Raw genomic sequence first — 21,707 nt, 5'->3', positions numbered from 1 at the left:
TGAGATACCCAATCGGTAGAATCAAAAGTATTTTATGTCCAACCAGTCACTTCAGAAGTTATCATCTCTTCTGATCTTCAGTCAGATGGGCAAGACTGGAATTCTGCTCACCTCATGAACAGCGGCTTGTATGCAAAGTACTGGTGGCTTAGAACTATCCTGCTTGTTAAGATGCAACACAACAAGATGATGCGGAATAATATGCCGCAGGAGAAATAGCTAAGCTGAAGATATGATAGGCTGACGACTCTTGGTTCAAAAACTTGAGGTGAGTATTAAAAGGAGACACTTGCACCTGGCTTCCGATTCCAGGCTGGCTGATTTCAAGGGAGGATTTTCAATTTTCACAAAAATAATAAGTCATTCTGTTTTTAAGCAGTAATTCTTAAATGACACCTTGTTACTTTACTACCTTTAAGAGGCCAAAAGCAGTGGTTTGTCGTAATGAGTCATAAATATCTTCTTCAGCATATCCGAGCAAAACTTGTAGTTGTTTATCTGTAATCTGACTCTTTGTATTCCTCACCAGCAGAGTTACACACTGCAAAGTAAAATTTTGCATTAAAAACTTAATTATATGCTGACCTACCAAATTAAAAAAAAAAAACTCATCTTACTCTATACATGTGTGAAAACATTATTTTTCCCATGATGATTACAATCCTAAATAGAATTAAATAGGAACTAAGCTGCATTATTGTTTTTTAAATAAGTAGGGTCTTTTCTCTCTGATGAATTAGACCTATGTAACCCTTTTCTGAGGAGACATGAAGCTACACCTTTTGAACATTTTATTTTCTGCAGCTGAACACTTTTTTTTTAAATTAGGCATGCTTTTAATTTAACATAAAACGGTAGGCTGTGACTTAAAATTCAATTCTTTAGATAAAGAATACTTTATTGGCCAAGTGTGATTGGACACACAAGGAATTTGTTTTGGTGTAAATACTCTCAGTATACATAAAAGAAAAGATACATTCGTCAAGAGTCAAGAATCATAAGGTAAAAACACTTAATGATAGTCACTTTGAACATTCAAAAACATACAACAGGCAAATCCGTACATATGAGGGTACATATAATAAAAATGATAAGTATTAGTGATAGGCAAGTTTTTAAATGATTTCATTCTTTTGCTATTAAGGACAGATGCGAATCGAACTTGAATCAATTCCAACGACCCTGAAACTGGGTCAGATTATTACAAAACACATTCCATCCTGCCCAGTTTCATTTATCTCCAAATGAGGCACCTGTGCAGTTCTTTATTTCTGCAGACACTGCTATGTACAGTAGGTTCTACAATGAATTATCACTCTGGACAAAATGCTAGAAAACTGCTACTGAGATTTCTGCATGCACAACAGCCTCCTCCCTCACCAATAAGTACATTTCAGTAGAATTTGCTAACATATGCAAATTCTAAGGAGGCAGAGATACCTTCTTTACTGCACAGGTAATATGATAATACTGGCATAAAACTCATCCAAAATCAACACTGAACTGTTCCTTTAAGACTTACTTTGAAACAATTGACAACCAAATGAAAATTCTGTCCTTTAACTGTGCCTTGTTTGGCAAAATCCTTCAATAGAAGGAACAACTGTGTTGTTAACTGCTCCACATTATTATCTACTGCAGGTAGAGGAAACTTTAAAATCCAGAGAAATGATTGAAGAGCACCAGTGATCACCTGGAAAGAAAATAGGAAGAATGATTTATATGGCTCACTGAAATCTTGGGAGCAATCAGAAATCTACTAAGGTTATTGAGCTTTTAAAAATCTACAATTACATGTTTTCCACAAATGATCTCTTGTACCAAACTTTAGCATCATCTGGGCCACCTAAGTATCACCTAAGCAAACACCACATGGGCCACTACTGCTGAATCAATAGTTTAGCTTACTATTACAATGAAAAGGCTACTATACAGATTATTTAAAAAAAAACAGATAAAATAATCAATTGGTATATAATCTAGAACCTAAAAGGGGAAGCAAACTTCTACAAAAGCAGAAGCACCTTTAATTTTGCTATCCTTCCGGCTAATATGGAATATACTATATACTAGAGCAGCAGTCCCCCAACCCCCAACCCATGGGTTGTGGCCTATTTATAACTAGGCCCCACGAGCAGTGGGTTGGTGCACACACACGCAGTTCAACTCGCATGAGTGGCAGTCCTGCACACCTCCACGTGTGTGCAGCTCATCTTGTGCAGGTCAAAATGCACACACATAAATGTGTGCACACCAGTCTATCGTTTGGGGGGCCTGGTTCCCCTCCCCCCGACCATCAAGCTGAAAAGGCTGGGGACCGCTGTACTAGAGTCCAACTCTTGATAAACTTCTAATGCACTGATACTACAGTCTGCTAATAACTTTTAGAAATCTTTGGAGGCTTTGGGGGCTGTTTGTAGCCCTCAGGTCTCAGTTATGAATTTGAAGTTCTCTCTGCAACTGTAAAATCCAGAAATTTGCATTTGAATAGAAAAACTTTTAAGTACATTTATTTCTCATTTGTTTGATTTCTGTAGCCATCCATCTTTAGGCAGCATACATCATAAAATGTAGAAACAAATTAAAAACAATCAAAACAATAAATATGTGTGTGTGTGGTATTCAGCTTTGTTCGGGTATTTTCCCATGTCATTATAGTTGTGCTTTTAAAGTTGTAGCAACGTTTCGGCAGAATCTCATCTGCCATCATCAGGCTGGCAGATGATGGCAGATGAGATTCTGCCAAAACGTTGCTACAACTTTAAAAGCACAACTATAATGACATGGGAAAATACCCATACAAAGCTGAATACCATACATGTAAGTAACTGCAAAAACTTAAACACTGAGTGGTACTATTGCCATGGACACAGCCAAGAAACAGGACCTTAACACAAACAGATTCCTAGGTCCACTAATACAACCAAGTCTTCATGGCCTTATGAAAGCCCAGCAGGATCATCCTAATCTCTAAAGGGAGAAATGCAAAACTCTTTGATTTTCTGTACTGACATCTAAGCAGTGAATATGCATTTTCCCAATTCTATTACTTATCAAAGAGAGCTTTGTTCTAGGGTTGATCTCCATAGTCTTGTTTGCACTGCTATAAAATTGTTACATGTTGCTAAACATACCTTAATATCTGTGGACTGAAGGCAGCTGATAAGCAGTGGTACAAATGGATCCATCATTTCTAAAACATGCTCATCTGAAGAGTTTATTTTAGATCTCTTCAAACTCATGTGCAGCAGCTGTATATAATAAAGAAATATTAGGAGGCCTTTAATCTAAAATGGCAAGTGATTTATTCAGACACTAAGGTGATCTTGGGTGTTATTTAACATAGTAGGACATTAGTGATACTTTAGAAATGCAGCACATTAATAGGGGAGATTGCAAGCATGAAAAAGATTGAAGGCACAAAAGAAATGGATGGAGAGAAATATATTCCTTCTCTTCAATCTTTCAAGTCTGTTTAACTATAATGCTGCTCAGGAACTTTGTATTCTGTATTTATTACAAAATAACAAATCTTTATAGATGGCTCAGTTAAAGCAGAATGGCAAGACTTACAGATCCCATTCTCTTAGTCACTTCCAATGCTCTCATTTCAATGTTGTTGTCTAATAATATAGAGCTCAGTGATTAAGATGCCGAGCTTATCAGCTGGAAAGCCAGCAGCCCAGGTTTGAGACCCAAGCTCCATGTGATGGGATGAGCTCCCATCCTTGCCCCCCAGCTCCTGCCAATCTAGCAGTTTGAAAGCATACAAATTGAAGTACATAAACAGGTTCCACTTTGGTGGGAAGGTAACAGCATTTGTTGACATCATGCTGGCCACATGACTGCAGAAATATCTTACGAGTGCTGGCTCAATGGCCTTGAAATGGAGATGAGCACACACACAAACACACAAGCTGGCAATAATTAGCAGAGTAAAATCTTCAGGGTCTCCTATGCTCATAATATACATTCAAATAGAACAACAAGTTGTGATTTACAATTATCCTAGAAAGAAAAACTCAAAATGATCCTTCCATCCAGTGAAGGATGGAAAGGGAACGCAGTGTTACACACTTTGGCAGTTCTCTCAAAACTGAAGAGATCCTGTCCCTTCAACTCTTTACTCTGATCATCTCTAACATACAGGAAGAAATTAAGAGCTATGAAATTATTTCAACAATTTTAAAGTGGATTGTGATGTTTCATCTGGTTTATTTATATAGTGTTCCTGCGCCTGAAACATAAAGGGTTGGATTCACTTCATTGGACAGGCTACATGTTTTAAAACAGAAAAAAAAAAAAACCAATAAAAGAGAGAATGAAGGGAGATGCCTGGCACTTCTTACCCGGAGCCCTGACTCAACCAAGACGTGCATGTTAGTCTTGCTGCTCACAGGCGCTTTTTGACCTCCTCGAATGGGAGTCGGTGGCAGAAGGAGGCAGCTCTCCGGTTGCAAACGAGGATCTGGAGGAACTGCCGTTTTCATTCTAAAAAGTTGTTGAAGAAGAAAGCAAAATGCGAATGTTGGTCTCAGCAGACAGTTCTCCTAATCAAAGTAAAGGCACTTACTTGGCAGAGAAAGGAGAGGAAACCAAAATCAGACATTTAGAATGAACCGATAGACTTCAAAGTTATGCCCAGTTATTTAATGAAGCCATTCCTTCTTCAGAGTTTGGAAAAGATCAGTCCTATAATACCGATCTCAAAGAAGGAATCAAACACTGGTTAAAATAAATCATGGTTTCACTAGAAACAACAGAACGGCAAGTAAACAAATGGGAAGATCCAAAATGGTAGGCATTGCAGAAACACAGAACCAGAGGTTACGCACTTCTTTGCATTTATGATAATTATAATTGTTGTTTACAATTGTGTGTGCTGCTGTGCATTTATAGGACTTAGGCATTCAGGTATAGATTTTCTATTAGAATTCTGTATGCAGAAATAACATTTATTGGCAAGCAAATAAAAAGGAGAATCAAACTAGATTTAGCTTTCTATACTTTTATTCTTCCTAAACTTACTTTGCTTTTTCTGTTAGCAATGGTAGATTTTCACTAATCAAACCATGGCTGAGTAGAAGAACAGTCTCTGCAGTCATTGCCTTGTTCATTATCAATCCAGACACAATTCGTCGTAAAGTTTCATGCACCTTTCGAGACAGTTTTAGGCTGGTTGTATTCTCCAAAACCTGCAGGACAACATTACAGCACAGCAATCAGCTTACAAAGCAAATTCTGGAACAGAAATCTTTTTAGAATGACACTGTCAACACTCACACAACTCCACACTTTCTGCAGCAGAAGCTTTTTATGTTCTGAAACCGAAGTCTCCAACCTTGGCCATTTTAAGCCTGGTGGACTTCAACTCCCAGAATTCCCCAGCCAGCAAAGCAAACCTGGCTGGGGAATTCTGGGAGTTGAAGTCCTCCAGGCTTAAAATTGCCACGGTTGGGGATCCCTGTTCTGAAAGGATGGATCATTTTGCTTTTCCCCATGCCTCTCCATCAAAGGAGATTTCTAAAAGTGCTCCACTACATCACTGAGAAGCCTCCCTCTATTTTTCTCCCCATCTTTTATTCATCATCCTGTTCCTACAGTAGACGTGCATTGATTATGTGCTTGTCCTCTTTCTACAAGAGAGATCAGCATCAACCAGCTGCCAGCCAAACTCTCCCCTGTCAATAAAAATCTCCTATATTCTATACTTCTTCAGGCTCTGGAACAATACCGACTGCATTCATTGTCTATAGATAAAACAAATATGCCACTTTTCATTAAAGCACAGATATACATTCACCCCAACCCCACCATGAGCCCTAGCAGGACTAATTAGCAAAAATGACATTTTAATGACCAGGGATTATATTTGGGACCACAGCAATGATACAAAGTGATAGGGGTGGGTCAGGTTTTACAGTATTTTCTTCTCTGAAGCCATTGTTAAGCTTGTTTTAGCCATTATGCTATAGCTTCTTGTATCAAAATGGTGAAAAGTTTTTGAAAGAATGATCAAAGAGGATCCTGGAATTGAGGATGCAGCACTGGGGCTACAATTTACTCACTCTGCCCAGGAATGTCACTCACTACGGTAGAAAAATAGTTACTGTATTCAGACACTTCCTAGTATGAAGTCCCAATGTATACTATCTTGTACATATCCTATCTTCATACCTCTTTTAATGGAAGAATAAGCTTAATCACTTGGTTTTTTCCTACATATTTGGCAAGGATTTCATAAGAATCATAACTTTTGCTTCTACGAGCTTCCATAACTTTGGAAACAATGCCTTTTACTTCTTTTTCTTCAGCAATTTCCCCAAACAATTCACGGTTGAAAATCTTTCAAGCAAGAGAAACAAGAATAGTTTAGCAATAGATAATAATGAAATAGTTATAGTTGCTTCTATAGTTTTCAGTATAGCTTTCCAAACAGCAGTCTCTTTAGTTCACTGATGCACAAATTTTGTGGCACCATATAGATTAACCACAAAAGTCTATGCTGTTATACAAGGGAGAGGAAGAAACCCTAAGTAATACATCAGAAGTACAGCACCATAAACACAGCCTTCTTCCGCTTAAAAAAAAATAAAATCCAGTAAGCACCAGCAAATCATAATGCTTTCTCCAATTCATAAACAAAGCAATGCAATGTCCCTTCAGAGTGAATATCAACATAATGTCTTTTTATGTATCACATATAAACATGGACATTATGAAATTATTATATATATATAATGAAATTATGAATTATGAAAATGGACATTATGAAAGCCCAGCTAAAGATCAAACAGCTTTCTCTTCCTTAAAGGAAACAGCTCAGGAACTGGATTTCTTCAGAGAGCTGTAATTTTAACCTTGGCATTACCCAACATAACATTTTCTCCGTGCAAGAGTTAAGTTAAAGACCTGATGAAATAAAATCATTTTGCATTTAATTTTTTTCATATGCTGTAAATACATACTTCCATCAACAGTTCTATGCATGGATCCAAATCACCAACTTTAAGTCGATCATTGGCAAGACTCTTCAGCAAGAGGTGTACAGTGAAAGTTAACACATGGACCTATATATTTACGAGAGACCATGATATTTGTTAAATGAAAAGAGAACCACCAAGTATTGTAAAAATATAAGTCAAAATGCTACAATGTACTGTATCTTTCCACAATTTTTCTATGGTTATCTAGCAGATCAGTCTTCAAGGTAATATTCTATATTTCTCAAACTTTCAAAATAACTTTCTAATGTTATTTCTAATATTTTAAAGATTTTTTTTTACCTTGAGCAGTTTCTGCAACTAACCCAATTATCACATGATATGCTTAATTAGGAAAAAATGCAGACATTCTTGCATATAATTCTGCAAATACAGTCTGTCACTATCTACAATGATTATGGATTGGTAATAAAAGCAGAATGAAAAAGGAATTTCAGAATCCTTCTCAAATCTATTATGCTTCCCCTTACCTGGTAACCAGTGACAAGGATTGACATCATCTCTTTTAAGACATATTGCAAGTATTGTGGCCCCAAAGCCTCTATTATTTTCATCAAGGTGTTACGCGCAACGTCCCGGATTTCCTGTGCTCTATTCCTCAGAAGAGAGCAGACTTTCAGAAGAATGCTGGAAACAAAGAGAGACTACAATTACCTAAAGATGCCAAATAAAAAAATACAAAACACCAGTGGGAGAAGCTTCATTTCAATTGTAATAAAATTTTAATACTATGTTGACATGCTTTATCTCCAGATTTATATGGTGATGTTGGTGGAGGTTGAAAAGATTTATATGTGGATGATTTATGCCCTGTACATGTAGATTATAAATGTAATATTTACCCTGGCAAATTCTCCTCCATAACATCCTGAGGAAGGGACTGCATTAGCTTGACCATTGCAAAAGCTATTGGCACTTGTACTACCTCTTCATCGTTGACAATCTTGGATTTCACCATCTTATGCTGTTCATCTCTTTTCACCTATAAATACCGAAACAAATATTCCTCAGTAGCAATTTTATTATAAGATGCATTTTATATCTTTCTTCATCCTGGGAAAGAAATTTATACTCAGTCTACTTCAATGTATAAGCTAGATCTGCCTCCTCCAGATTGGCATGACTGCAATTCCAAACTCCCTAGCTAGGAGACACGTTAAGAAAGTCTAGTTAGATTGGTGGACAAGGACTAAAGGCATTTTAAATCTAATACTTCTTTCAATCATAAACTCTCTATATGATCTTTTGCAGCTTGACTTTTCTTGCACTATTATTCTAAAATAAAGGTAGAAGAAATCCCATAAGGCCAACTTAAATGCCTCAGAGAAAAAAAGAAGGTAATGTTAAATTGTACCTTTGCAATCAGACACCTGTGCAATTTGGGCAATATATTGCCAGTCACTGTCTCCTGAATATGTTTAATCAGACACTCCAACTCTTCCTTATTCCTGGGCAGGAATGAGGGTGGTTTTGTAACTTTCTTGAAATCCTCATCTTCTTCATTAGCAGGCTGATCAGATCTAGATTCAGCATATACTTTCTCTTCATTGGTACAAGACTGTTCTTTGCTGGTCTTTTGGCTTTCTTCTTCTCCATCACTGAGTTCCACCTCCATGGCTTCATTCTCTACTTCAGGATTGATATCCACAGCATCTACATTAAGTTACATAAAATGAATGAAATTACTATGGCATTAATTAATCAAGATACCCTTTTGGAATAAGACAAAGATATAAAAAATGTAACAAAATACTTCAGGATATTAATAAAAAATGTAAAAGGCACCATAATTGATTTCACGCAGAATAGATTCCCATGGGCCAAGGTACCCTCAATCAGATTAAGGAATTTAAAAAAACATACCTTCCTTTTCAATAATTGAAAGCTGCTTTTCAAGAGTTTCATGGTCAAAATGAAAAGCCTCCAGCACCATTACTAGCACACTTTCAAAGAAAAAAAAGAAAAAAAGAAATACATTTGAGTTCCAAGTTTCCAACTTTATCAAATAGTTTACAAAACACTCTGTACAAATAAGGAAAAATTGAGCCACTATTGTCCTGGAGAAAATAAGTCTGAATTAATAGATAAATCTCATGGAATAAATATACATACAACAATATAGTATAAATAACAGCTTTATAATCTTAAAGAAATTGAGAGTTAACTATAATGTAATACCACTTTTAAAAATCCTTTGGGATAACTATGACTTGGATGACTGAGAATCTCCATAGACACTTTTTAAAAATATCAATATAAGAGCAGAATAGTTTCCAAACTTCAAATCATTCATATCTGTTTAGAGGCCCATACATCCAATGGTATTAATTTTTATTTAATGCAAATGGATATAATTTTAATCTTACAACTGGCATTTAATGTACCTGACACCTAGTTTTTGATTGATCTGTCCAGTCTGTAATACGTGGATGAAATGTTTCAAATGGTAGAGGTAAGCTGACCAAGAAAGATGTCTGCAGACAGCACCCACCATCTCAACTGATGCAGTTATCATGTTTTCATACTAAGGAAAAGAGTATTATCAGAAGTTTAAACAAACAGAACATGTTCAACATCAAGTTGTTTCTCTAGCTTTTCTTTTTTAATATAAAAATAAGTCTATAGTCCCCTTAGCTAGATCAAGATCTCTTCAGAAGGTAGGCAGTAGGAAGCAATCTTTCTGAACAAGCCCCTTATGTCCATTCCCCATTATATGTGTGAAGCTTCAACACAATAGTTCTCCATGAGATTCACTAAAGGTAGTAGAGCCAATTGGATTCACTAACGGTAGTAGAGCCAATTAAATTTTTGCACTTTATGAAAAGTTACATAAATATCATGTGGATTGGTAAGAGTAAATTGTTCTTAAGGCATTGAGGCAGAAATAATTTCACCCATTTTATGTTCACAAGCTTACCTTAAGCATTTTCTCATTGAAAATGGTAGTCGTTGCATAAGGCATAATATAATTTTGAAGAGGTTTGGAACTCAGGATGGTTTTGCCTTCCACTAAGTGCTTAGCTAGTTTCATCAGAGCTCGTGCCCTCCTGTGAATCTGAAAGGATATAAAAATTATCTTAGAACTTGACAGATTGAGAGATCTTAGCCCACCAAGCATTTGAATACTAAAATAAGATATTTTATATCAATTGTAGATATTTTATATCAACAGAAAAAAGGTAATAAGCACAATCAGTTTTCATGCTATCACTATCAGATAACTCATATGGTTCTTTAGAAGAATCAGTTAAAACCTTTCCTTCTACCTGAATATGCTTCATATTTTCAAAGAAGTCCATCTCTGGATCATTATAATCAGTCAGCTGGACCAACTCATGAAACTCTGGATGTTCTGAAAATGCTCGAATCAAGTTTGACAGCAATGATGTGTAATCCTGCTGTATGCACTGAAACCGCAAAGAAAACATAAGTGGTTTACTTTTACATCTGACATTCTAAACTATATCATAGCCTCCACTTTTTAAACAGAAAACTTTTTTTTTCATAGCAATCTGTTCAAATTTTCCCTTTTAAACAGCTATCCTAGGCAATTGTGACCATTTCTAAATACCAGATATTTATTATACTAAATAAACTTAAACTTTAGAAGCAATAATGGAAGGAGATAATCTATACTTTATAAATATTTGTTTGTTAAATTTATTTGCCACCCATCTCACTGATGGGCTACTCTGGATGGCCATAGTAGAACCTTAAACTAATAGTAATAATAGTAGGCTAAAAGTAGGACCTTAAACACATTATGATTTAAAAGTCTATCTGTTTCCAGCAAAACAGGTTTTTGCATATATGAAAATGTCCCAAAGTGTACCAAATTTAACTCATTTAACATAATTGATATATCCCCATATTCAGATCACCATGGGTTATAAGGAATGGCCGAGAAAAATAGGAACATTTCTATGTATATCTATTGTGAGCCTTTAGTAATTTGAGACTCATATTAATTCAAGCATAAATAATAAATAAAAGTCATGTTAAAAATACAGCTGGTATAGAAAATACAGTAAAATGTCCTCCAAATGACTTTTATTTTAATAAAAGTGAGAATTACAAGGTCTGCAGACACAGATTTTCAATTCATCCTGATTTTAATAACACAAAGCCCAGGAGTGCTGGGCTCTTCACCTCAATCTTGCTCTTTAGTCCTTTTCTCAAAGAATCCAGGAGTGTGTGCTGAATAATTTCCTTGAATTCATCCTCTGTATGCTCAAGTTCAGAAAATCTTTGAATAATGGCAGTCAGGCAGAGGACAGCATTATCACTTAAAGCCATTTCCTCTAACTGCAAAAGAAAAGGATCAGGACACATGAGATTATAATCCTATAAATTGGAGAAACAGTTAAAACTATGCACTAAAATAAACATAAACCAGATCCCCAATGATAGTTCAAAACAGCTATAATGTGATTAAACTTCCAGCTCAGATATTTTCCATATTAATGGGACTCACCTGTATAGTGTAGAAACAGTTATGCATTACCGGGATGAGATAGTTGACATCTATTTTGTTCATCCCTTTGATATGAGAAATGATGTCCTGGAATGCTGACAAACGGACATCAAAGTTGATCTCATCAAGATGGTGCAGACTGAAAGCATTCAGCTAAGACAAACAAAATGTCTAATCAAAATAAAAATCAAATTGAATTTTTAAAAAATTGAGCAAATGAGGAAAACCGCTACATACCTTGACAGTTTCTGTGATATATTTCATATTACTTTCCAAATGTGATAATGTCTGTTAAAAAAGATTGAAAATCATTAAAAGACAAAAATTAGTGAATAACATAACTTACATTTATTTCATAGATTAATTTTTAAGCTATTTTTAACTTCTTCGAAGACAAAAATGGCTAGAGCAGCTAAAATTAAATGTATATAGGCCACACATGCTGGAATATGCATTCAGTATATAAATACACTACACCTTTGTTGCAATTTGACTAAGGCTGCATTTGTTTGATTAATATTTGGAGAAATATAATCCCAAACCTCTTAAAGATATCAAATTACCTATCTATGATCAGATATTTTTAATAGAAGCTATCAGAAAAGCCTCTTCCTCCAACTATAGGTAATACTCATCTTACATCTGTAACTGAGCCTGGAATTAGAATCATAAGTCATGTCAGTTGTTAAGTGGTTCATCATGTGATCATGATCAATTTTACAACTATTTGCAGTGGTTCTTAAGCAAATGATGCAGTCTTTAGCAAATCCACTGTCTGCATTGGGCTTGTTTTATCGGAAACTGGAAATAAATAGCAATAGCACTTAGACTTCTATACTGCTTCACAGTGCTTTATAGCTCTATCTAAGTGGTTTAGAGTCAGCATATTGCTCCCAATAATCTGGGTCCTCATAAATGCCAGTTTCCAGCAAAAAAAATCCTAAATCACATAACTGCAGGTCGCTGCAAACAGCTATAAATGTGGGCCAGTTACCAATCGACCCAGTACTGACAGCGGGGAAAGACACTGGCCATCAGAACTTTAAATCCAGGTTGTAAGTAGCCCTGGGAAGGTCTGTGGTAACTTCAAACAGTGACAGGTCATAAGTCAAGGACTACCTATACTGTTTTTTTATGGCAAAAAGATAGAAAAGAACAATATTTTAAAAGGACTTATAAAGGAGTAAAGATTAGCCTCTACTGTGGAACAAAACAACTCAACACTCTGGATCATAGAGGGATAAGACTATTTTTTTTAAAAAGCATTTATATACAGTAATACCTCAAAAACTCCACAAAGTGCTTGACGAGACAACTTGTTCTGAATAACAGAGAACAGTTTTGCTAGAGGTTTAAGGAAGCTTGCTGGACTTAAGCAATGTTTCAGTAGATTTTGTACTGTCTCCAAAATGTCAATCTCTGTATCCTAAAAGAAACAGACTGTCAGTAGGCCAAGTACAGGAAAAAGACAGAACAAGGATTACAGGAATGCTAATTTATTGCTTAAAGTGTAGTAACAGAATCTTGAAAGCCTGCCAGGGTATCCTGTTGCGACTGCTTATATTGAAAGGATTCAAGGTAGGGTAATCTTGAGTTTCTTTGTCATGTCTTCTCCTTTTGCAGGACTACGTTATCTCTTATTTGCCTTATTGATTCTTGTATATTTTCTTCTTGAGTATTATCCATGCATTCATCTACATCAGGGGTGTCAAACTGGCGGCCTACGGGCCTGTGACGCACAAGCCATGCCCACCCCAGCTCTGCAAATGGGGGAAATGTCGTGAAATGTCACAGGATAGTAATGTGATGCCATATGTTTGACACCTGTGTTCTACATAAATACACTGCAAAGGACTACAATTGACTAGATTATTGAAAGTACCTTTATGTACTCTTCTGCGAATTTTAGAGATATCAAGTAAATTTTGGTTGAATAAATTACAGCAATCAATGTGCCATCACAAAATGAAGTATCTATCAATAAGTGTAAATATTGAATCTCCATCAAATTATCACAAACCAGTAAATATTTTCAACTTTTTCCTGTAAATAAACTTAGTATTGATTTTTATAGCTAGTCAAGCAGGATGATCCTAATAGTGGATTTTATTGGCAGAAGGAAAAAACACCATCCAGTCTCCAATAGAAAATTCCTATTCTTTATTATCATGTTAATCATGTGACATTCCTGAGGATATCATTTTCTTTTATGCATGTTCACAATAACACTGGAATAAGAACTTCCCAATTAAGGGTCAGTGATATTTCAAGATTAAAAAGTGAACTGAAATTCTTGATCAGATTTATGTCATGTGCCAACATTCTGAATTTTAAATCAAACACTCAAGTTAATGAACAAAAGTAATTTCCGGACTTGACTTCTTGATAATTTTACTCAATTAAGAGTAAAATTACTGGTTTTTTGAGGAAAACAATTGTAATTTATCTTGCAACTTTTGGGGAAGTCCTGTAAACAAGGAGTAAAAAAGAATGGAAGGATCAATCTATTTGGAAGGCTTCGCATTTTCCCTGGATGCTTATACAAGCACTATCATACGGCTCCTTGCAAACATTTATGACAAACTTAAATGTCAGCTGGTCATCCATGAAGGCCACATGAAGGTTTTTTTTTTTTTTCTTATGCCAAGATCAGATTTTCTTTTGCTCCCATTTTTTGCATAACTAAGGCAGGGCTGGTTCAGCGAATCACACCAAAATGGGTCTTTTATAAAGCCTTTGGAAAACTGTATTTATGTTTTCAGAGATGTAAAGATGATGCCTGCAGAAGTAGATGGGCAGCTAAGAAATGATTTACAGTAAATTAACAAGATGTTCAAGAGGGTATTCTGTTCTCTACATTTGTATTTAGAAACCTCTTATTTTATAACACAAAAGTATGTTACCTAAATACATAGATCAGTATACAACACATTAGATTCATTCTGAATCTAACTGAAGTGACTATAGCCCAGGCTTCCCTATTGTTCTCTCTGCTTCATCCACTATTTTTCATATCCTGCTGAGCTTCATTCTTTGCTGTGGCTTGTACATAATCCAGTTACCTTTCATTGTCAGCCTGAATGCATGTAAAGTTCATAAGTGCAGAAACATTTAAAATATCATCACAAAAGTAATCTAATCTGAAAGAAAATATTATTTTCCATACACTTTATTGTAAACCTACCTGAGTAATGTTGGTCTGCTGAAGGAAAGGGAGCAGGAGGCCAATCAGAACAGAACTCTGGTTTTTATCCTTTATAAACTTGCTGATCCTAAATACAACAGAAAATACACTCACATTATATCACAATGTAATGTTTCAGGTGTCTAAATTAAAAGCCAAGCTTTTTAAATATGTAGCCTTGAAAAGTTTTGAACTTCAGCATAGAAAGACCATGTCATTGCATTCACAGAAATATGAGAGGAAGAAAAAAAAATTTTTGCATCTGTTCTGAGTGAAAATGGAACAATTGTCAAAGTTATTTAATTTCTTGCCTTCTGAGAGGTTAGGATGAGATTGCATCTACTATTTTCTATTAACCCACCTCCCACCAAAGAAAAAGAGCTGTTTCTTCTCCACCATTTCTACAGCATTACAAATCTCTGTAAATATGTACTATTAAAAAGGATAAGAAACCACTTACTTTGAAAGAATGTTGAGTTCTTTGCTGAGTTGTGCGTTGTACTTTTTTTTCTTTATCCTGTCTACACTGATCATAGTTTTGTTGAGATACTGAAGAATTGAAGGGACATGGGGGAGAACTAGTCTCGTCCCCATACTAGGAATATCTAAAATGAAGATATAGAATATGGCCATTTCAAGTGAAAAACCAAGCCTTTTTTCTACGCAGAAAACACAATTTTTATTTTTATTTATATACATTATGATGATGATGAACAACACATTTTTTCAAAATATTTAAATGTAGAAACTTTGCAAGGCAACCAGAATCTTGCATATACTCCCATTTCTGAGTCATTTAATTTTTTTGTCATTTTTAGCTACCAAAAGATCATGTAGTTATACCAAATATTGAAAAGGTGACTGTTCTTCAAGTGTAAGTCTTAAAAGCTGGCAACTCTGCTTTTTCAATCTGTGCCTCATTCTGAAGAGAAGCCCGTATTAGGCCACCCTTCTGTAACAGTTCATTCAAAGGTGGAAAGGTAATTCCTGTAATCACTACACTTCTGACTTCGAATTGCAGGAAGGCAAGTGAAAGCGACTTCAATGCAAAGGCTGAACCTTGTGGGCCTGGACAACCCATTAAACATCCTAAGTTAAAACCACAAAGTATCTTTCATTTTGTTCTGTGTAAAACAGCTTTGAATAGAAGTATATACAGGTAGTCCTCAACTTACAACAGTTCATTTAGTGACCATTCGAAGTTACAATGGCACTGAAAAAAAGTGATTTATGACCATTTTTCACATTGATGACTGTCCCAATGTGCTTTTTCAAGAGACAACTGGACTTCATTTTTCTTTGAAGATGTTTTACTTCTCATCCAAGAAGCTTCTTCACCTCTTGAAAAAGCACCTTTGGGACAACCATGACCATGAGAATCTCCATAGATACCCTTAAGACCATTGCAGCATCCCCGTAGTGATGTGATTTACATTCAAATGTTTGACAACAGGTTCATATTTATGACAGTAGGGTCCTAGGGTCATGTGATCACCTTTTGCAGCCTTCTGACAAGCACAGTCAATGGAGAAGCCAGATTCACTTAACAACCGTGTTATTAGCATAACAATTGAAGTTGATTCACTTACCTTCTGTGGCAAGAAAGGTCGTAAAATAGGACAAAATTTGCTTAACAAATGTCTCACTTAGCAACATAAATGTTGGGCTCAATTGTGGTTATAAATTGAGAACTACCTGTACTTTGTACGTACCTCTGTAAAGCTCAAATATAATACACTGAAGCCATTTTAAAAATTGCTTAGAACCTAGCTATTTCACTGAGCGTTTGAGTCCAATGGTAGCCAGACTGCCAATTATATAGTTTTAATATTATGTGCCTTTGACTTTATTTTATATATTTTCTTTGTTTTTCTGAACTCCTTGTGCCCTATGAAAATGGGCAGTATTGTAATATACAAACAAACAATGCCATCCAACTGAGACCTATCCATTCCTACCTCCCGCTATTTCTTCAACTTCAAAAAAGATGCAGTCAGTCACTGTCAAACTGCTACATTGGTCATTAGGTTCAAAGTCAGGAATATTGAGAAGGCTGTCAATCACATCCATCACAATACCAGCTGTTCCCTCTCCCAGAGCCTTGGCTGAGAGCACAGCAGATACATTTGTTAGTATGTCATATTCTGGATGCCCTGGATTCTGCTTAGCCAGCAAAACGAAATACCTAAAAGTAAAGTGAGACGGGGTAAGGGAAATTTTTAGAAATAAAATTGTATGGGATTCAAAACTGAGAAAAGGACAAGTTTTTCATTCTTCTGGTGGACAACTTAAAGAAACTGCTTCAACTTATTTTACTATAAAAACATTTATGACCATTTTCAGATATTAACAGTGAACCAAAAGAATGAAATCTCCTGAGTAACTGCTACCAAATTCCAAACTCGAGATCAGGAACAGACTATTCTACAAACGTACGCACTAGCCTTGGAGATGAAAATATAACTGAGTACGATTCTATCTGTACAATTAAAAATATTTGAGAAGTTCAATAGATAGAACTCCTGCTATAATAAGACATGGTTCATACACTGTTTTAAGATATGGTTAAATAATCACATTATTTAGTTTTGCCTTTTTGGTTGTACAAAGCCAGCCACTGACACCTGTAAATCATTGTTTGGGTACAATACAATAAATCACTTGATTTAGAAAGGTTGGGACTGGCAAAGCAGAAACGCCAGCAGCTGCAGTGACCTCTCCTATATGCCTCTTTGAATCACAAGCTTGCAGTTGACTCTTGTTCACAGCTTCAGGAAAAGAAAAGCAAACAGGGAAAAGAACAAAAAGGACACTATATATTTTGGCAGGACACAAATATTTGCCTGGTCCCAGTATTGCATTACAGTTATCCTAACTGCTTTGTTTGTACACAAAGAACACAGGCAGACAGATAAGGCTCTCCATCTCTGACTGACATACAATTTATGTCAGCCCAATCATCAACATGAATAATAAGAGCTAAAGGGGGTTGTAGTCTGTGACTAATGCAGATGGCAGAGAGTTCTAAAGCCACAATTGCAGGTTAACCTGCAAGGCAATAAACCTATTGGATTTAAAGCTTCTAAATGGTGTAAATAGTACAGTCTATAATAATTATTGGAAGAGTGTGGTTTTGTTTTGCTAAAAACAAATAGCTTACCTGGGGTTTTTGCTCCAAATGTGAATAATTTTGAGTAAAGGAGTAGGAGAATATTGGCTCTCTGAAGCCAGCCTAGTGACCTGGAAAAAAATAAAAAATACAGCAGGAAGATAAAATCAGGTTCTGTTAACAAGTATATCATAGGACAGCTATTCAGAATAGAAGAAGCAAGACTATTTGCATCTGAAAGAACAATGAACTATCTGAGCTCACCTGCTATATTATGCCAGTGGTTCCTTTCATGTAGCATAACATATGAAACTAGTATGAATGCAACCATTGCTGCAATGCCTTTTGCACCAGAATAGCAAAAGCTGCTTCCATCGACCCCAAACGCAAAAATACTTTGAAGAGTCCAACCTAGGATGTTACCGTCAGGCATTGCTTTCAGTTCACCAAGTGAGAGGGGCCTGCTGCTAAATTTTAAAGAATAGTTCCTAAGTCCCAGGATGCAAGCTCCAGAGAAAGGTGGATATCACATACCATTTCTGGCTAAATTACAGAAATTTTCCTTCCAACCTAAGCTAACAAGAAGAAATTTCATAGTATTTATATTTAAATATTATACAATATCACATAACTACTATAAATGTGGTTTATTTCATCTTTGTTGGTGGAAGTTGGCCTGATTTAAGAGGGAGAAGGTGAATTTATGAACTTCAGATTCCATTCCTACTCCACCGGGACTTAGCCAGTAGCTTCACCTATTATGGAGGCCAAATGGTACACATGAAAATAAGGGAAGATGGTACTCTGAATGCAGAAACGTTTGCCCAGTAACTCTGGCTAAGTTAAGGATAAATATATTTCATCTAAAGGAGACTCTTCTGTAATTTTTACATTTCTCAGTTGCAAACGTAGAGTCATATTTGCTGACCTATGTCACAGTGATGAAAATTCAGCCAATATCTATTGAACCATATGTTCAATTTATATGGGCGCTAATCTCAAGTGAGCAGCTAACAACTGTTAAAATATAAAAGCCAAGCTGCAAAACAACATATCTACAACAGCAGCCAGAATAAAAACAGCTCCCCCAGTAACAATTCATATAGCCAAAACACAGATTCAACCCCACCTCTTGATCCTCAGGCACCTGACAGATCGACAACATTTTAAGTAAAATATAAGCCATTAAAATGTGGACCATCTAAGATGGAGATAATGAAGTGAGATGATTTAATGTACTCTTTTCCTTTTGCCCCAGAATTTACTCTACCCCCAGAGGGTATGGGCTAACCTTGGGAATCACTTACTGAAAGGAGCAGCCTTACCTGGGGCCACACTACTGCACAGAACACAGCATCAATCTCTTCTCCACTGAAGCTGTACGTTTCAAAGTCAGAGAAAAAGTCTGCTATAAGCTTAAGTCCAAGGCGCCTTAAGTTTTTCAGCTGGTTGATAAATCTGAGTTGAATCTGTAAAAGAAACTGGTGGTTCTTTCTTTCCTTAAGCAAAACATTTTCAGAAAATTGCATTTCTTATTCACAAATTGGGTCAAAATATTTAAGATTAGTAGACATTAGCATGCATTATCCATATATTGTATCTATTTAGATACGATGATACTTTGGGAAGTAGCTTTTTAGATATTTTGCTAGTTACACTCTGTATAAATGCATTTTTTTTCTCTATAACTTTCTTACTAAGGAAATTGTAACTTCTATAATGTGTGAGAGGTAAAGTCAACACAAAATCCTGTAGCACAAGTTAAGAACTTGCATAGCAAAGAAAGAAAATTTAAGCACCATAACCACAAAAATATTATTTAGAATTGCACACTTTGGGAAATTGTAAAGCTAAGTTTCCTTATAACTATACAAAGTTAAAATTTAACACAAATGGGAATGTTTGTCTGCAATGTATGACTAATACGTTCAGAAAACTACCAAGTGAAGTACAAATAGAACTCTCACAGACTTTAAGTATCTTTTAGCTCCTCAATAGATAATTAACTGTTAAATTCAGTTTAACAAATGACAATGGTGAAAGTATTTTGGGGGTTATTGAATTACAGATTTATTTCAGTGTTATCGAGTAACTTTATGCAAAAGTTCACCAGTAATTATCTTGCTAAAAAAGATCAGCCTTTTCCCAGTTTAACCAGCTGCCTCGTAAAGGTCAGAGCCAGAAAGGAATTTAACAATGTAATTATTTTCCCCATATCTAAGGATTAGGAGTATTGCTCTATGCTAGTTAGCATATGGAAACTTCATGCTACACCATAATAAAGATTTGATCTGATGTTGGTAAAACAGAGGAAGGCTATCAAGACAATTGAATTAAATTTCACAAGCAAATTTAGCTTACTATTATGTAGCACTAAAGTAGTGCACTTCATTTAACGTACCATGACTCTGCCAAAAATACCCACAAGGACTGTAACAGAAGGTTACTAATATTATCAATAATCTTTTTTTGATACTGTATATCTAAAATATACACATTGCACTCTGTTTTAAATTTAGAACCTAAACCGAACGTTTAATTTTATAAAAATAACTGAATTGCATCCTTGAAAGTAATGCTTTTATCTTTATTGTTTTGATTCAAGTACACATTTATCTTTATTACTTTGATTCAAGTACACTAAATGAGAAAGAATACCAGATTAGTTTATTAGCATCCCTTTCTTAATTAATTACACCAAGATTTTTTTTAACTCTCACATGTCAGCTTAAATATGGAGCAGCTCTCACCTTTTCCCTTTGCTGAAGAATGTGTGATACTGTTGCCGTCATGCAAAGCAAAATCTGTAAAATCTCAGGAAGGTTCTGGCTGATTAGATGTCCCAGGTTTTTTAGTACTACTTCCAAGCTGTTGAAAAGGCTATGCTGACGGCCTAACGGTAGGACTTGAGATAAATTCAAATCTTGCACAGCTTGAAGCACTGCAGAGTGGCAATGTCCTTTAAAAGAGAGAAAAAACATAAAAAAGGAAGGAAGAGAATAATGAATGTATATCGATAAACATTCTACAGAATGGGGATACTATTCAATATTTTGTATGTGTAAATCTAGATTCAAGGTTTGATCATAATACATAGAAATTGGCAAATTAAGAATGGTTGTGCGTTTACCTACTAACAATGCCCACTTTGGGAAATCAGATTTTAAGGTGATATTTAAAAATATATTTAAAAACCCACTCTAACTAATAAAAAGGAGAAGGCTGAAACCCTATATATGCATACGTGTTAGTCCCACTTAACAAATCAATTTTCAGTTTCAAAAACAGTACATTTAGGATTCTAACACATGGTGAATGTTCATGTTTTCAAAGTGCAACTGTTATTTCACATTAATCAAGACCTATGAGATCGGATGACTGAGTTCAGTAACTAAATGCTTACTATTAGGTATACACAAAATCTCCGTTCCAATAGATAATGCTGATCCAGCATTAATCTCCAGAATTATAAAACTTTACTTTTCCATAATCAACTGCTCAACAAATCTCCTTAGTATAATATTATTAAGTCAACTTTCTCATCTGCTTCTTTGTCATTGCTGCATATGGCATGCTCATGCTCATGAATTTACATTAAAGAAAGTTGAACTCAACACAAAATAATGTAGGACGTAATTGTCCTAAACAGGCAGGTTCATGTTTTAAGATTCTGTTCAGTCATTCCACAACCTCTTTTATAATATTAGGGGCTTTATGTAGGCAACACCAAAGCCGCATAATCCTTGAAATCACAGGTTGCAGTTCATGACAATTCAATATACTATAATTCTCAACCACTGTTAATACTTGTTTTACCTGTCATCACTACTGTAGTTATGACATGGCTGCTGAAAGGCCACTTAACTCTTCAAGAGTATTAGCATTCCTATAACAGGACTCAAAATCAATTGTAGAGCACTTCCAGAGCAATTGCCT

At 35.5% G+C, this 21,707-nt stretch overlaps 1 protein-coding gene across 1 annotated transcript in view; it reads right to left on the bottom strand.

Moving 5' to 3' along the window:
* UTP20 (UTP20 small subunit processome component) overlaps positions 1-21,707 on the bottom strand; it is a 72,232-nt gene that overhangs the window by 11,653 nt on the left and 38,872 nt on the right. Inside the window, exons 27-50 of the mRNA XM_026697943.2 lie at positions 20,522-20,730; positions 19,097-19,240; positions 17,823-17,902; positions 16,621-16,847; positions 15,123-15,267; positions 14,663-14,750; positions 12,761-12,904; positions 11,716-11,766; positions 11,479-11,631; positions 11,154-11,309; positions 10,271-10,411; positions 9,922-10,059; positions 9,389-9,528; positions 8,868-8,947; positions 8,359-8,657; positions 7,847-7,986; positions 7,475-7,631; positions 6,969-7,070; positions 6,178-6,345; positions 5,029-5,195; positions 4,350-4,491; positions 3,135-3,251; positions 1,523-1,693; positions 413-541 (exon numbers count right to left, since the gene is read on the bottom strand). Of these exons, the coding sequence (XP_026553728.2) occupies positions 413-541; positions 1,523-1,693; positions 3,135-3,251; positions 4,350-4,491; positions 5,029-5,195; positions 6,178-6,345; positions 6,969-7,070; positions 7,475-7,631; positions 7,847-7,986; positions 8,359-8,657; positions 8,868-8,947; positions 9,389-9,528; positions 9,922-10,059; positions 10,271-10,411; positions 11,154-11,309; positions 11,479-11,631; positions 11,716-11,766; positions 12,761-12,904; positions 14,663-14,750; positions 15,123-15,267; positions 16,621-16,847; positions 17,823-17,902; positions 19,097-19,240; positions 20,522-20,730 (3,488 nt within the window). The remainder of the gene's footprint in view (positions 1-412; positions 542-1,522; positions 1,694-3,134; positions 3,252-4,349; positions 4,492-5,028; positions 5,196-6,177; positions 6,346-6,968; positions 7,071-7,474; positions 7,632-7,846; positions 7,987-8,358; positions 8,658-8,867; positions 8,948-9,388; positions 9,529-9,921; positions 10,060-10,270; positions 10,412-11,153; positions 11,310-11,478; positions 11,632-11,715; positions 11,767-12,760; positions 12,905-14,662; positions 14,751-15,122; positions 15,268-16,620; positions 16,848-17,822; positions 17,903-19,096; positions 19,241-20,521; positions 20,731-21,707) is intronic.

Source organism: Pseudonaja textilis, chromosome 5, assembly GCF_049901715.1.
Source record: "Pseudonaja textilis isolate UNSWEBS1 chromosome 5, rPseTex1.2, whole genome shotgun sequence".
Classification (NCBI taxonomy): domain Eukaryota; kingdom Metazoa; phylum Chordata; class Lepidosauria; order Squamata; family Elapidae; genus Pseudonaja; species Pseudonaja textilis.
This window is presented reverse-complemented; position numbering and strand designations above follow the sequence as displayed.